Source organism: Aquila chrysaetos, chromosome 3, assembly GCF_900496995.4.
Source record: "Aquila chrysaetos chrysaetos chromosome 3, bAquChr1.4, whole genome shotgun sequence".
Classification (NCBI taxonomy): Eukaryota; Metazoa; Chordata; class Aves; order Accipitriformes; family Accipitridae; genus Aquila; species Aquila chrysaetos.
The window spans coordinates 53007887-53024960 of NC_044006.1; the positions used below are offsets into that span (position 1 = coordinate 53007887).

The window sequence follows — 17074 nt, forward strand, 5'->3', positions numbered from 1 at the left end:
TAATAATCTGTCATAGGTACACTGAAATGAAAATCTGTTGACTAAGGTTTAGTGTGCTGTTCCAGTGATGCAGCAGAGAGATCTAGAATAAAAAATACTTTGAGATGCTCAGATAGTGGTTGGTAAAGAAATGCTAAATCAGTTTACTGGTGTTCAGGTCACAAGTGTAAGTTGGACTAACAGAAATGAAGCGTGAAAAATTCTCCCTCCGTATCCTCTAGCAGCCGGTGGGGCTTTCGTAAGACTCCCAAGTATGCAGCCTTCCTGTCATGTCGTACAGCAGCAGTGTCATATCAACTGCTGTTAGATAACCACAGTAGATTTTGCATCTCTTAGCAGTGCTGTCACACGCTTGTCTCCAAGCTCCTTTAAGAGCTTGAATTAGTTGAAATGATTTAGTGAAGACTGACATCCCAGGGAAAAAGTCAGTTTGGGACTCTGAGATGCAAAAAGATGACCGCTTTCTTCATTGTTTACACAAAAACAGCTCTTAAGATTCTGCAGTAATGATTATTGCCCAGTTTAGGCCCAGCTGTAACACAGTACATATCTTGTGGAGACCTGGTGGATAAGTGGACGCTGGCACTAGATTTTGGTACATCAGAAATTATTAAGGTCATACAGCTGTTGGGTGACTTCCCTTACTTCCAGAGATCAGCAGCTTTGTAGAATAACAAGCAAAATATTTGAAAGCACCTACAAAATCCTGTCCATGCCATGTTATGTAATGCCCACATAAGCACCGCTAGGATTAAAGCCATCCTCATGGGTTTGTGCCATTTTTCTGTTAGGAAGGTATTTGGATCCTTCAGATGAACTCGTTAAAGATGCAGTGCTAATCTCCATTTCCCTAATTATTGCCAAGTTTCAGGAAACGGTAATAAAATTATTTTTTAATAATACATATTACTTTAATACAATGCCTGTTATGTTGCCAAAGCACTGTTTAAATGATTGTATAACTAGAGCATCATGCACGACCTTGTTTAGACACGAAAAAGCTACAACGGGAGCTTTTTGGTGCATAACTCTTTCCGTGTTTGCTAAGAGTTAACTCTGAGCCCGTTTTCTAATGCCCATTTTTCCAGGAGTTAAAAACCGGCTAATTTTCTTAGTGTCTAAAAGACATTTTTTTGTTGTTTTTTTAAAAGACCAAAATGTCCTTAATTACAAAGCAGGGTTTAAAACACGGATCTAGAAAGAAACGCTTGAAGTCAGTGTGTTGAAACTTTCCTGTTCTACGGCTCCTGGGGCGAGAACGCTCTTGGCTTCCCACACCCCAGCACCAACCCCCCCTCCCCGCCCCCGGCCCCGGCTCTCCATGCTCCCGCGTCCGGGTGAGCAGATCTCCGCGTCCTTCCCGACGTGCGGATCCCGCTCACCGAGCCGCGTCTTGGTGAAGACCGTGGGGCCGGAGCAGAACTCTTGCTAAAAGAGGGAGCGGGGCCCTCTGCTGCGGGTGGCATTAGACGCACGGAGCTCCCTTCTCTCTGCCGGCAGCCGGCGCGGGAGGCCGGCGGCGCTGCCAGGGCGCCTTCGCAGCCCTGGAGAGCGTCCCAAGAGCCGGGCACAAGGGAGAGCGCGCCCGCCCGCCCCGCCGAGCGAGCGGCGGCAGGGAGCCGCCACAGCGCCGCGGGAAGCCCCCCCCGCCCGGCCCGGTGCCGCCGCTCCTTCCCCGGGCAGAGCCCGCCGCCCGGCACACGCGGGTCCCCGTCCCCGCCCCTCGCCGCGGGGCTGGGGGGCGGCCCCCGGCGGGGCGGTACGGCGGCGCGGTACGGCGGCGGCCCGCCGGACCCCTGCGGAGCCCGCGGCGGGCGGGGGATGAGCGGCGGCGGGAGCCTGCCTGCCGGGGCTGCCGCGGCGCCCCCGGCCCCGGCGCCGGCCCTCTCGGCCCGCGGCGCCCGCATCGCCGGCGGCGCCCCGGGGCTGCTGGACGCGGGCTTCGCCCTCTACGTCGCCGACGCTTTCGATCGGGAGCTCAATCCGCAGGTGCGGGGAGCGGCCGGGCCCGCGGCTCCGTGCCGGAAAGCTGCCGGCCGCCCGGGGGCCCTGGGCGGCGGGTTTGCCCCGGTGGGCTCGCAAAGCGGAGCTCGTGGCGGAGGCGGAACGAGAACCCGGCGGGTGCTGTCCTCCTCCTGCGCCACCGAACACCTGCCGTCTCTTCCAGGGCATCCTGAATTTGGGGACGAGCGAGAACAAGCTTTGCTTTGACTTGCTAGAGGAGAGAGTAAGTGTTGCTGCCTTCTGACTAACTGGGATTTAACCGCCAGTTCGTCCTTCGCACTTGGGAAGTTTCCGATTAACAGTTCAGCCTAGGCAGAGTAACACACCTCGGGTCGGTAGGGCACTGACCGCGCCGTGACTAGCGGCTTTCACAAGGACGCAGGCTTTCTGTGTTCATATGTACCGCTCCCGTTGCACACCTGGAAGTAATTTGCCACGCAATACTTACCTTGAAAACTTGCCTCTGGTTGAAAACCAGAATAGTTTTGGTTTTGCCTGAACTTCACTCACGTTTATTGAGCATGTACTCCAAACAAAACTGAGCCAAGAGTCTGTTCCCCTTTCGGCAGAAAATACTGCTTTGGAATGCTAGCTTTCAGGAAGAAGTGCATTTTCAGAGGGGAAAACCGTCGCCGGGTCAGATGCCTGCTTGTCTGGTGGCAAAGCCAAAACTCTGACTGAAAATGCTCCATACATGGAATTCAGGCTTTGAGCAACGTGAAAGCTACAACCTAGACGTTAGGCTGCTGTGCACCGCAGTACGAGCCAGTCTCTGAAACGCAACTGTGGGGAAATTGCACGTTCTTTAAAGGCGGTATTTTCCCCAGAGTTGTTAATTCTAGTTCATCTGCTGGAAAGCGTGGTGCTCCCCCTTATGTGTTAACAAAATAAAGATCAAGTTGCCAGGCCAGCTTCTGCAGCTTGCCAATTGCCTCTTGCTTCTCCTTCCTACTTCCATGAGGTAATGAATTTGCACTAGTGCAACTGCTAGTGTGTTTGCAATGCTTGTGTTGGAGGGTCAGGCATCAACTCCATGTACAGATTGGTTAGCTGATGTGTTGGCAGTTGGAGAGAATTTTTTTTTCTTAGGAATAAACCAAAATCGATGTCACAGTGAATATAGGACTGAGCCAGTTCCCAGGGCAGGCACCTGCTTTGAGAGCAAGAAAGCCACTGCTGGAAATACAGCTGGTTTTCTTCTGTAATAGATGGGGTTGCTGTCACTTCTCTTCTGTTGGTTGAGAAGCTAATCAAAGTTGACACGTGAATTAAAAGCTGATATCATAAATACTGCAAGCGTTGTTTGAGCTTTGATATATCTCAGAAGTAGCTGCATAATCTCTTAGGTACAGCTGCGATGCTTTTCCTCAATGTGTTATTCAGGAATTGTTTTAATATATGACAGAATAATCCAATAAATAATTCTTTCATTGTTTCCTTCATTTTGATGATGTTTTAAAGTTGTTTTCTAATATCTTAAAACTAAAAAAGAGAAGGGCAAAGTTTGTAACTGGTGAATTTTTATATTCTCCATTTCCGTAATGGTACTCAATAACGGTGGGGTTTTTTTAAATAATAAAGTTTTACTCTGCTACAGCAGAACAGAAACTCCCACGAACTCTGTGTTCTACAGTATCTCTCTTTCATGTCACCAGCTCACAAGACCTGACATGAATTATCTGGAGCCTCATCTTTTCCAGTATTCTGATACGCAAGGTACTAGAAGGTGCGAAGTTTATTTTCCTATTTGTCACATTGCTTGTTGTCAGTGCTAGTCGTGGCTCGTGTGAAGCTGGGTGTGGTTTCATTCTTTTGATAAGCCCAAAGGATAGGTGTGTTACTGTTACCTGCATGCTGGCAGGCTTTTGGGTGCCTGTGCAGGAGTTACTTTTTGGGATATTTGTTCTGGTTTTCTCCCCACCCTCAATGTGCCACAAAGACCCGGAATGCCAAAGGTCAAAGATCTGGGGGCTTGCTGGCAAGCAGGAGAGCATGTATTGACATTTCCTCCGGAGCTGTGGCGAATCGTTCCTGGAATGATTTCTTCTAGTCTTGGTGAGGGATAAACTGAAACTCTGGGGGCTGTGAAGAGTAGGGGTGAGATACTGGCTCCCTGAAGATCGATAGGAACTCCACCATCGCCTTCACTCGGGCTGAAAGCCTGTCTTGATCTAAAGAATTGTCACTGACTCAGGTTTCACTGTTTCTGGTACCCAAATTCTTGTCCTTTCTCCAAAAACAGATCCCACTCGGGCTCAAAGATGCTTTATTTTCTCATTTTTCCAGTGTACAGCAATAATAGTTGAGTCACAGTCACTGTTATTCAAGGTAACGGCTTCTCTGTGCTTCTGTCTCACAAAATATAGCACACTGGATATCTGAGGAAATTATATTATTTAATCAAAATCTTGAGGGCTTTCATAACAGAATGAATTAATGCATTTGTTCTGGTTTTGGTAAGCTTCATTCTTCTGTGTGTATTTTGTGCTTTTTTTTCCTGAGAAATACGTGATTGCATATTTGACTTCAATTCTGTATTTTAGCTTCAGAGAAGAAATTGCCAAATTTCTAACTGACTATGCCAGAGCTGCAAAAGCACTGAATCCGGAACATGTAAGACAAGTGCTCTATCTTTGCATTTTTTTTTTCTTAAACTGATAAAGATGGATAAATCTGAATACAAATGTCAGCAAGATACTACAGGAGGGATATGTGCAAGATTTGCAAAAGCCTTACTAGTGTTAATTTTCCATTTGAAAAAGTGGGCAAAGGTGTAACACTCAAGGACTAGTGTTATAGGTGTAGTAGTGTGGCTTTTTCACCGTTTTTTGGAATTTAAACTAGTGCTGATATTTATGAATTTATGAATTTAAACAAGTGCTGGTATTTCTGCTAAATATTTAATTGCTAAATCAAAGTTTGTACTACTTTCAGATAACTGTTATGAATGGCTGTTGCGCTGTTTTTGCTACTCTGTCAACTGTACTATGTGACCCTGGTGGTGAGTAAAAACCTGATTATTTTACTTAAGAACATTTGTTAGCCGTGAATATAATCATATTGTGACTTCTGACAGCCTGCTGTTACTCTAGCTGCCTGAATAAAGCAAAACCATGGTATTTCTTTGTCACTGGCAGAGCATCTTTGAAATAATGCCTCTATTTCTAGAACGGTGGAAAATATTTGAGGTATCAGCAGGTCCACTCGCTTTCTGGAATGCAATCTGTAGTTTTTTAAGAGTTACAGGAAGAGGAGAAGGGTATCAAGAGAATGCAGTGTGTTTTGAAAAGTTATGATGGAAGCTGGAGGGCATAGGCACACAGGGAGGGAGGTGGACTGGGTTGAAATCTGGGACCCAGAGAAAATTTGGGTAACTGAGTAAGGAAAACACGTAGAAGGAATCTGGGACAGGGGAACGGAGCTGCAGCAAAAGAGGGATTCCAGATCAAACAAGGGTGGTGGTGAGGAAGAAGCAGAGGTGGGAATGCAAAGCAGAAGGAGCAGAGTCCCTGGAAACAATCTGCTCACGGCAGAGGTAGACAGTAGGAGGAAAAAGAGAGCTCAGCAAGGGAAAATGTTTTCTTCTCTGGTTTGGGATGAGGAAAGCAGCATAGTCGTGCAGTACAGCTGAGAATGGGGAAATCCACGAAGAGACCTGCCAGGGAAGGAAGGTTAGCAGGATGACTTACGTGACCTCCAGTGCAGGAGGCTGTGCCGCCCCCCTAACACCCTGTTACTGGCACCAAGAGCCCTGGGGAGGTGGGTGGAGGGAAGTGGAGTAATGTGGTGCAATGACTTCAGCGAATCGGTGGCAAAAGTGCTCTGAAACCAGTGAGTTTTGTTTAGCTTTAAATGATTATGTTTACTGAAGGTGACTTGTATCTGTGGCTATTTTAATATGTTCAGATTTCATTGTATTTGCACAGTTTTAACAGGAACTCTCCCGCTTGAACACTGACAGGCTCCTTTTTACCCCTTAGCTAACATAGGAAACCCACTCTGTCCCCTCTGAAACCCTGTCACGCAGAGCTTTTGGAGCATCTCCAGGAGAACACTAACCTGGGGCTACTTCACAGCAGAAAAAAATGAGGAGGGAAGCAAGCTCCACAGTGCTGTAGGCTCCTTGGCTGCAAGATAGCACTCTGGCAACCAGAAAGAAGTAGTTGAGGTTTGCAGCACTTCCTGATGAAAAAGCAATGGTAACAGAGCATTAGCAAAATATTGAGAGCAAGATTGTCATTTGTCATTATTATTTAAATAAATAAACCAACTAATTGATCAGGTCCATTCCCTTTTACTGAAAATTTATGAGTTTCAAATCTGCTATTGCGAATGCTAAGGAAGAAAATTGGGAGAGAATTCAGGTTGACTGATCTATGCTAAATTTTCAGTTTTGTTTAAATATTGTTTTAGGCTATAGTGAAGGCCTAAATGTGAGATTAAATCAGATGTCAAATTCTTAGATTGTCAGTTTAGTCTATTAGCCTGTAATGAAATAATTGCTCATGAGAAGTGTTCCTTTCATTTTCTAATGTTTTTAGATGGATATCTTATTCCAGCTCCATACTATGGTGGTATAAATTCGAAAACATGGCTATATGGTGGAATACAGCCTGTTCATGTGCCCTTGTCCAGTGAGGTAAAGCTTTTGTTATTCACATGCTTCAACAGACATTTCACAGGGAACAATCAAAAAAACCTGAAAACACAAGTCCAAGTAAAGAGACAGGACCAGTCTAGCACTTTTAGAGACAGCCTGTCTTTTTCTCAGACTGCAGCATGATAGGAGGCTGGTGTCATCTGATGTGCAGGATTACGTTCATTCTGTGCAGACACTGTTCTGCACTGACATGCTGAATTAAAATTTGTCAGCTCTAAGTCTGTCACTCCTACTACGAGTAAATTTGGATTGCAGATTTTTCCCCTTAAGCACTGAAAGATGTATCTACCACAGAAGCTGTGGAACATTGGTTCCCCCTTTGAAAGCTCAGTTTTCTGTGAGGCAAGTCAAAGGGGGGTAGCATCTTTTATAAGACCAAATCATACCGTCAGAGGAAAAGAAAATGTGATCTTTCAGGAACACAAGTTCTTCTGTAAGTCACTGATAGCATAGTCTTGAGTAAGGGCAACATTTAAAAACAAAATAATTGAATTATATAGAAAAGACTGATCTTAGTTTCAGATTCTGAGGAGGTAACAGTATTGTCAGACTGCTGTTTTCCCTCCTTGAACTAGTGCCATGAGAAACTTCTTTTGTTTAACTTTTTTATTTTATAAAAGCCAGTAGCAATTGTATTTTGACTAGGTGGGAATGTTTTTTCACTGTCTTTTTTTTTTTAATGTACTTTATATCTTTTTATTCTTGCTGATTTTTTGTCTTCTGTAGGTGACTGATGAAGAGGGTCACCCTTTCCAGTTAACAGTTGAAAAATTAGAAGCTGCATTACAGAGCGCTAAAAAGCAGGTATCAATAACATTGATTTCTGATTTTCACGTTTTCCTAGTTATTTTGTAAGCAGCATATGTTCTCAGCACTGAAGCATTTGTATAGTTTCACCTCTGCAGATTTTCAGTCTTGTGACTGAGGTGGGTTCAACTCTGGCAACAAGAGTTTAATTGATTTTATAATCTGGGCACTGTAACAAAATGCAGAGAAACTCCCTGACTCTGTTTTATGAAGAACAGATCTTAACTTGTGTTTCAAGATCAAGTTTCTTCCCTGTAGATTTTAATGGAATTCAAAGTGTTGTAAACAAGCTATTGTTCTGACCCTCAGAAGAGAGAATATGCTACTGTAAGGACCCACTCAGTTAATTAAAGAAACATGTCTAATGTGATTTTGAAGAGGGTTCTTCTGAGTTCCAGCTAACAAGGAATTGCTAGCAAACAAAAAAACTACAAATGTAATTTTTCCAGAGTTTAGGAAACTTCATTAGTTCAAAATACTTCGCAAGTTCAGTGATTTTATTCTGATTAGGATTGCATAAATGAGGATATTATTGCTTGTCACGTACAGGGATATTTGCACATTCCTCTCTGTCTTTGGAACTGCTTGTTCTTCCCTGTGGAAATGTTTAGGTTTGTGAGTGTCTGCAAAATAGTGCTCACCAGTATTTCAGGCTAAAATGTTTCCTATTCTTACTGTCTTGATATTCATAAGCCACTCACTTAATGGAAGATTATAAATGCACTTACACTTAACTGTTTGTGCTCTTCCATGAAAAGATCCAGCGGAGGAGGCACAGGCTGAATAGTAAAACACTTTACCAAAGATGTGGTGACGATGGTAGTGACTTCAAAACATGAAGCGCGATAGACTTCTTGTGTCCTCTTCAAGGGTAGAAAACAAGGTTTAACAGTAGGTAAACCATATAGTTACAAGGGAGGTCACTTTTAGAAAGGTCAGTTACAAGTAAGGTCACATATAAAGAAGGAGGTATTTTAGATACACACAAATGTGTGCATAACTTTTTTTTTTTTTTTTATAGCTATGTTGAAGTTGTCCTAGTTCGCTAATTGCTTGATCAGCATGGTGCCTATGTTTAGACGCCATCTGTATGTCTGTGTCATCTGCCTGTGCCTTTGCCAGCCCCTGTGAGCCCAAGCACTCAGACACTTCTCACTGGATCCTAGCAGAGGGAGGCAGCTAGCATCCCTGCTGTGTTACTGTGGCTGTCAGGACATGAACTGGCTGGGCAAGGCGCTGGATCACAGACCAGATTAACTCTTTAGAGATCTGCATGTGTTTGTCAGCCTTCTAGAGCTGAAACTGTTCTCACGAATAATATTATAAACATCTGCTTTGGATACATGTAGTATCATAAATAGCTGGAGGAACTAGACTAGAACAGCAACTGAGAAACTGCTGTCCCACAGCAGCTGTTCCTATGAACAATAAAGCCTCATTCAGCATCTTCTGCTTAATACACGTCAGATGTCAAATACACTAAATATGCTATTGTGCAAGGAGTACTTGTGGAACAGCTGTTTGTGCTTAGTATTTGCATCTTACCGTGTTTTCAGGTAATTGCTTCCTGTAGCTGGAATGAAAGGCAATACACTGTAAGTTCATTTCTTGTGAAGTTCTTGCTCACGGTACCCATTAATGTTCAAACAAATTGCACTTGGCAGAGAAAGCAAATACCAGGGCTTCCTCATCACTGAACTTGGTTTCCTGGAGTTCCCTGGGAGCTGGTCTTTGCAAGTAATCTCCTTTGGAGGAGGCTCGGGTGGAGTGAGAATTTGCAGTGGGTGAGGTTTTCTAAAACTTAAAGACGTGGAAACAAAAAATAATAATTTTATTTCAAGTTTATCCCAAATACAAAGTAATAAGTCAACTCCTCATGTTGATGTGTTTCAAGTCTTGAAAGTTCCTGCTGTAGTCATTGCACTGTTTGATTGTGTACAATCAAAATACATTTGCTGCATATAGCTTATGTTAATGTACGTTAAGGATTTTTTTAGTAAACAGAAAATAGATGATTTTCTGAAAAATAACTGTAAAGTTAAAAAAGACTGGTTATGTTTGTACTTGTAATCTAATTTTTGATCATGCAGGACTCTTCTTATTACACAGTAGAATATTTAGCTTCTGTAGAGAGATAAATTCTGTAACAGAAATTCTGCACTGTTGATAAATATAATTAAAAAGTAATTATTTGCCCAAGACCTCTGCGCATCTCATAGAACACCGAGTAATTAAATTTTCAGTTTTCTGCAGATTCTATTACTTGTTTAAAGAAACAAGCAACACTGAAAAATTCATTACTCAGCAGGTTATTAGATGTCAAAGCCCAATTTCTGTTCAGCTTTCCCATGTTTATCAACAGTAACTTTGTTCAGTCCTGGGAAATTATGTTGGAAGTATGCCTGTAGAACGTTAATCCGTAATTAATCCCTACAACACCATTATCTTGCCTGTTGATATCAGTGGGTGTTTCAAATAAACTATTTAGTATGTTTTTTGGGGTGGTAGGGGATAAATTATGGAAGGTCAGTAGCTGGAACCTTAGTCTGTATAGTAATTACACTATGTAATTAAATAATTTTCAAAAGCTGCTTTTCACTGGAGGTTCACAAACTTCCTCGTGGCGTCTTCGCTAGTCATTGCTTTGACGTTGTTGGTGTCTCCAACTATCAGTTTTTCTTTTTCAGGGCATCCGAGTCAGAGCATTAATCCTGATCAACCCCCACAATCCGTTAGGGGACATTTACCCAGCACAGTTACTGAAAGAATGTCTAGAGTTTGCGCACAGGTTTGAGCCCTAGTGCTATTTGTTTGGTATTTATTTTTCTGTTAATGCAATATAGCAGTGATGAAAAATCACCTCTGGTGATCACCTGTTCTTTGCCTGTACATGTTCGGAGGAGGTGGTGGACAGGATCCTGATCATGTTTCTTGTGTAACTATCCTTGTTACTTGGCCTTTCTGGGAACACTAGAATAAATTGCTTAACCTGGGATCCAACAATGTCTTTCTGAATGAAGTACTGTTGGGATTTTTTTTCTTTTATGTGTGGTTAAAAAGCTTTTTGTTTGCCTAGCAATCTTTCTTTATTCACCTGCTTTGATGCATGGCTCAGAAAAATGACAACCGGTGATTATCAGTCCTTTGCAGTAGTAGTAAACATGGCCAGCACTGTCATTTGAAACATTATCAAAATAAGAAAATCTTAACATTTGATATTGAGGGAAAGAAATTGAATTGGCAAGGAGTAAATCAACGGTCTGAAGTTTTGTAGCATCTTTTATACCTATTTAGCTCAAGACGTGCAAGCAATTCACTTTCCATCAAAGGAAGATACTTCTGAAATGTCTCATCCCCATTCGCCTTCTTTTGTCCTTACCCAGCTCAGAGTTCATGTTCTAAGCTCTAACAGTCTCCTGAATCCTGTGGGTACTGATGGAGAAAAAACACTTCCTTTTGAAAAGCATCTATATTCTTTTAGGAAAAGATATATTCCTTTATTTCAGTGAGCTTCTGCCAAAGAATGACTGCAAAATCCTGTACACACTTTGAACGTTAACAATGCTTAGTTTCTGACAATCTTAAATAAAGTAGGTTGGTATTAATTGTTCATTAATTACCAAAGAATACTTCTGCTTTATTTAAATTTCAAATGGAATAACACATCATTCCTGCATTTTTGGCATGATTTTCTTTTCATGGAAAGAACAGTGGAGGTTGGTGGAATTCAGCACGCTACTTCCAGTTACCAAGTTTTCAGAAAGGCAAATGTATCTCTTCTCAGCATGCCCCATGGATTTCAGGATGCAACCAACTTAAGTTGGTACTGAAATAATGTTAGAGGATAAGGATTAGAAACAATAATTTTATTTTTAATGTAAAAACTGTTCTGAAACAAAACTTCCTTTTAAAACAAAATATGGAAGTCAGCAATCAGATTAAATGAGGTTTTCTTAGAAGAGGGTAACTGTACTACTTGGGTGTTGAAAACCATTCTGCAATTTTTTCAGTGTTTCTAAGTATGTGCATGGCTTGCTGGTATCAAGTATGATAACATGGCTTTCTGTTTACTGTGGTTTTCTCAGCAAGGGTGTATCAGAGAGTAATTGTAAGTGCATGACAAGTCTTTTTTTAAATCTAACATCTGCATTTGGCTTCAAGTCTCACTGAACAAATCTTGCAGGGTAAAGGGGTTTATAATAAATTGCTGTGTTCATTTTAAACTTTAAATAAGAGTTGGGTAGGACCATGCACATTCCAGAGAACCATTGGATTGAGCATGCAGTTGGGTTTTGTTTCACATATATGGAATGTTATTGCTGCTGAGAAATACAGAATGTGTATAAATAGAAGTTGGTGATGCACAAGTGCTCACAGTATGCCTTGTGACCTTAAAACCTTGGGACCTCTTTGTGTAAAATTTGTAGGGGGAATATAACAGCAAATAGGCATGCTTATGGATACTTTGCCATGGCAGTAGTTAAGATTATATATATATATATATATATTTATGCAAATAAATTTCTTTTAAATATGTTAATATGCCTGTATTTTTCTATACATAGATATGAATTGCATGTAATAATGGATGAAATATACATGCTGTCTGTTTATGATGATACCACCTTCACCAGTGTTCTTAGCTTAGATTGGTAAGTGTGATTTCTTAGCAGGGATTAGAAGATATTTAATCCTAAATAGAACCCATGCCATTTTTTTCAATCTTCTGTTTAGCTAGTATAACTGGTATAGTTTGAACTAACTCATATCCAAGTCTTTGCAACCATGAGACTAGTTAATACAAGAGAACTTCTTCATAGACAGCTTTAAATGGCAGATCTCTTGCTTCCAGCTAATGTCTATGACACAGTAATAACAATAAAAATTGACAGAGCCCTTAGTCATTTTGCCATTTTGCTTTTCTTTGTTGTTACCTGTCACACAGCCTGAGTGTAAGATTCTCACTGTAATGGTAATGAAGTTCCCTAAGTTTGTGCAAGTTACCTGCTATAATAAGTCTCCTTCCTGACTAGTATGCTGTTGGGCTCTTAGTTTCCTAACAGGTGATGAAAAGAATAAATGTTTCAAGAATATTTAAACCTATTGGTATCCAACTAACAAAATTCTTTCCCCAAAAGTATGTGATTTTCTTTGTATAACTGCATAAGTTTCATACTGATGGGAAATTTCCAAGTCCATCCAGGTACAACCAAGCCCAGTGAGCCCTCACCCAAACAAGATCATGAACCATATATGAAGCCTAAAAAAAAAATACTCTTGTTTGTTACTGTGAAAGTTCACCCAGCTCCATTAGGCTGAAGACAGAAATTTCCAGCTTTGGCCCTACTTACACAGTCGCCCAAAGGAGAAAAAAAACATCAGCTTCGGTACACTGAGGTGTATTTTGTTTAGTTGCACCGCACTATGTAGGTTCATGCCCTAAGTGTTCACTTCTCCCTTCCCTAGCCTGAAATGCAGCATAATTGAGCAAACAATTCTTGTCCATCAAGTACAAGAGCAGTTGTGCATCACTTGTGGAAATACTGCTTTCGTGTGCGAATACTGATATGTGTGTGATCACTGGCTATGCAGCAGGGATCTGGGAATTTTAACTGGACCATCACATCTTAGTGCACATCATTTCTGTTTGGTTTGTTGTTTTTTTTTTAAATCAGTGCCTCAGCACACACTTGGGAGATCAGTGTCATAGGGTAATGTTTTGTTAAAAGATCTCTGAGAAAATGTCATGTCACTTTAAAGGATTAAATACCAATTTTACTAAGAAATTACTACAATTTTTAAAGTGTAACCATTTTTGTAACCTGCATAACTTGTTCTGTAGCAACAGTTCTTGTCTTCCTCTTTTCTCATTCAGTTTACCAGATCCAGAACGGACACATTTTATGTGGGGTTTTAGCAAGGTAGGTCAAAATACTATGTTTGTGTTTTAATTTAAGATATTTCTCCACAAAAATTACTTGGGCTATCCTGACATAATTTGTGTTATAGGTGCCAAACTGAGTTTCTCTTTGTTTATTAATTTGCTTTCTTCTTTAGTAGTGTAAAATTTGTTAAAGTTCAGAGTTTAATTTGGCATCTACTTGACAGCAGCAGTTAATGCAGATGTGTTAAAGGCATTGAAACATGAAAGCACATTTCAGATATGTAGCATTTTGCCTTTTGTTTTCTTGGAAGGAACAGTAAACTGATGACTGCTTGGAAACAGTAGTAGGGTATAATGGGGAGAGCCCAAGGGTATAAGCCAAGCATGTTTTCAGTTGGCTGTAAAGCAACTCTGTTAAAGCCACTGACCTCCCTGCCTCAAGGTTGTTTAGAAGTTGCTGGCTGGTTTTTATCACGCTTGGGACTCCATTTGGCAATGTTGAGAATTTACTCCAGGTGGGTTTGTGTCCTACGCATCACAATGACTCTAGGCTCGGTGGCTTGACAAAGCACAAACATAAAGTAAAATTGCACCTCGCTCTCTTCTTTTTGTCTTCCAAGGATTTTGGTATGAGTGGTATCAGAGTTGGAGTATTGTACACCAGAAATCATGAAATTCGGAAAGCTGTGAATCAACTGGCTGTCTTCCATAGCTGTCCTGGACCTGTTCAGCATGTTCTCAGTCAATTCCTTAGGGACAGAGGTTAGCCACACTAGAAATATTTCCATTGAACTGTTTTATTTTTCCATTGCAGGTGGAAAAAATTATATTTTTCTTGTTTTGATAGATTGGTTGGATAATGTGTTTTTTCCCACCAACAAAAAGCGACTTAAAGAAGCACAGAATATTCTTGTGGATGGGCTTGCAGATGTTGGAATACCCGTGCTCAAAAGTTCAGGTGGACTCTATGTATGGGCAGACTTCAGAAAAGTATGTAAGAAGTTTGAAAAGGGGTGGGAATGTAAAACTTGGAAGTGTAAAGATTACTTGTGCATGTTGTTACACACTTACCAAAGTCCTGGAAAATCCTTTCAATGAATTTATATGCTTGTTCAACCTTTAATACAAAATTATTTTCTTCTTTTAGTTCTTAAAATCACAGACATTTGAAGCTGAACTTGAATTATGGCAGAAGCTCCTTGATAAAAAACTCCTGATTAGTCCTGGAAAAGCTTTTTATTGTTATGAACCTGGATGGTTTAGACTGGTTTTCTCCAATTCTGTAGATATAATTTACTTGTGTAAGTGGGTTTTACTTCTAATATGGCATATAGTAGCACGCAAGTTTGAAGAAACATTAACATTACAAATAATGAGTTCAAACCTAATTATTCTCTCTCAGCTTGTGAGAGGCATTTTTAGTGTTTGTATGAACTGAGAAATATTAGACTGGCCCAGAGCATTGCTTACAAAGCACTTACATTGGATTATGTTAAACCACTAAAGCTTTCAGAATTTAATTTTTAAATTTATTTTTACTCTATCAGAAGTAAGGAACCAAATTTTATGTGAAAGGATTTTTACTCTTTCAAATTGTGCTTTATAACATGTGGGAATTCCCCACGATCCTTCAGTTTTATGTGGCTCATGTTGGATATGAAGTATCCATCTCCTATGCTGTAAAATACTTAAACTTGAATTAATGCTTTATACTGTTGGCAAAGTGCATGTTTGTGAAGCATATAGAGCATATAGAGTTACAGAAAAATGTACATTGAAAGGGAACTCTTGGGTCATCTAATACAACTTCCTGCTCAAGGCAGGGCCAGTTTCTAAGTCAGAGAGCAGGTTGCTCAGGGCCTTATTCAGTCAAGTTTTGAGACTATCTAAAGATGGAGATTACGCAACCTCCCTGAAGAACCTGTTTCAGTGTTTAATCACTCTCGTGATGAATTTTTTTCCCATACATCCAGTCAGTATTTCCCTCTGTATTTCCTTTCTACAGGTATTCAGAGACTTGAGCAAATGTTGCACAGTTACGCTGCTGAACCAGTCACAAACAACACATCTTCTACTGCAGATGCTTTATGCAATCCAGAAAAAGATTCTTCAGGCAAACCTTCAAACACACAAGGAAAAGATGTCTCCCAGCTAAAAAATATACTTGTTTATTAAAATCATATATGCATTTAATGACTCGATATAGTTTAACGTGCTTGTGTTTACTAAAGGTGTGTGTGACTTCAGTATTTTTGGCTGTAACCATGCATAACACTCTCACTTCGCTGTGACCTGGCATTAATAATCTTGCAAGTGGACTTGCTAATGTTGAATTTTAAGGAAAGTAGACCTCCTGGATATTGTGAAATTAGCCTCTGTTAAGCACAGCACTTGGTTTTACTCCATTTCAAGTGTACTATGTCGGTAAAATCAGTGAGTCTTAATATATACTTGCACAGTTGTTGAATTATGAAATTTTGAAAACACTGGTAAAATGGTTATGCATATTACTATATATTATGTACTGTATATTTTAATCAGAATACTGAAAATACTGTAGCTGGCAAAATGTTTTTGTATATTCACGATCTCTCTCTAAGCGTACACTTCTCTGTATATGCATGCTAAGTGAGTACTGAGAAGCATTTAGATTTTTGGCTTCTGGGCTGCCTTTCAGATTATTTCTGTGTGCCTGTATTCATTGGATAGTGTTTTCATACATTAACTATAAAAAAAACCCTTGAAGGTCTGTAATGCATACTCATTTGGCAGAGTTGTATGGCGACTTTTTTGCTTTGGTTTTGATTTGTTGGGGTTTTAAAGTATTTGCAGAACTAATTCACTGTTTGCTCTGTTATTAAGGTTTGGTGAGAGAAAACCAGAACTGCAAAATTAACAGACTGCTGCTGTAGAGGCTCAGTAGGAGGATTGTCTCACTGTGGATCCCTAATAAACTTGGAATTTGTCCTCCTGATAGTAACATGGCCTTTGACCTGTTTTTCATGGCATTTAAACTTGGCAACCTTACACTGTTCAGGCTAATAACATAAAGATAAATAATGTGCTGCACAGCAATTTTTAAAGCTCATAGAATTATGGAATAGTTGAGGCTGGAAGGCACCTCTGGAGATCGTATAGTCCAATGCCCCTGTGTGGGGCAGGGTTAGCCAGAGCAGGCTGACCAGGACTGGGTCTGGTTGGGTTTTGAGTATCTCCAAGGATGGAGACTCCACAGGCTCAGCAGCTTGTTCCAGAGTTCAATCTCTCTTTTTTACTGAAAAGTTTTTTCTTATGTTTAAACAGAACTTCCTTTTCTCATTTTGTGCCCATTGCCTCTTGTCCTGTCACTGGAGACCCAGAAGAGCCTGGCTGCATCTTCCTTACGCCATCTTGTCCCGGATTTATACACGCTGATAAGATCCGCCCTGAGTCTTCTCTATTCCAGGCTGAACAGTCCCAGCTCCTGCCCTCATATTTCAGATGCTCGAGTCCCTTAATCATTGTTGAGGCCCTTCGCTGGACTTGTTCCAGTATGTCCATGTCTTTCTTGTACTGGAGAGCCCAGAACACTGGGCCCTGGCACTCCAGATGTGTCACACTATTGCTGTGTAGAGAGGCCTGTGGTGTTTAATGTACTCATCTGATCTTGACAGGGACTGAAGAGTGAAACAGCACCAACAGCAAAAAAACCTGATGAGTAAGCTTTTCAGGCCTGTAAA

The 17074-nt window shown here is 41.0% G+C and overlaps 1 protein-coding gene across 3 annotated transcripts; it reads left to right on the forward strand.

Moving 5' to 3' along the window:
• Positions 1-1806: 1806 nt before the first annotated feature.
• On the forward strand, positions 1807-16335 carry LOC115339813 (1-aminocyclopropane-1-carboxylate synthase-like protein 1). Of its 3 annotated transcripts, none has more exons than XM_030010314.1 (14): positions 1807-2070; positions 2102-2227; positions 3660-3730; positions 4548-4617; positions 4939-5005; positions 6546-6643; positions 7391-7468; positions 10159-10259; positions 12037-12123; positions 13347-13392; positions 13976-14117; positions 14203-14345; positions 14503-14656; positions 15361-16335. In XM_030010314.1, exons 1-14 carry the CDS (start codon positions 1822-1824, stop codon positions 15528-15530), a joined length of 1602 nt encoding a protein of 533 aa, XP_029866174.1. In that variant the 5' UTR covers positions 1807-1821; the 3' UTR covers positions 15531-16335. The 3 variants fall into 3 exon arrangements, with proteins under 3 accessions (XP_029866174.1, XP_029866176.1, XP_029866177.1); XM_030010316.1 differs by having other exon boundaries at positions 1807-1989; positions 2168-2227; XM_030010317.2 differs by lacking the exons at positions 1807-2070; positions 2102-2227 and adding exons at positions 2242-2965; positions 9028-9066.
• Positions 16336-17074: the final 739 nt, after the last annotated feature.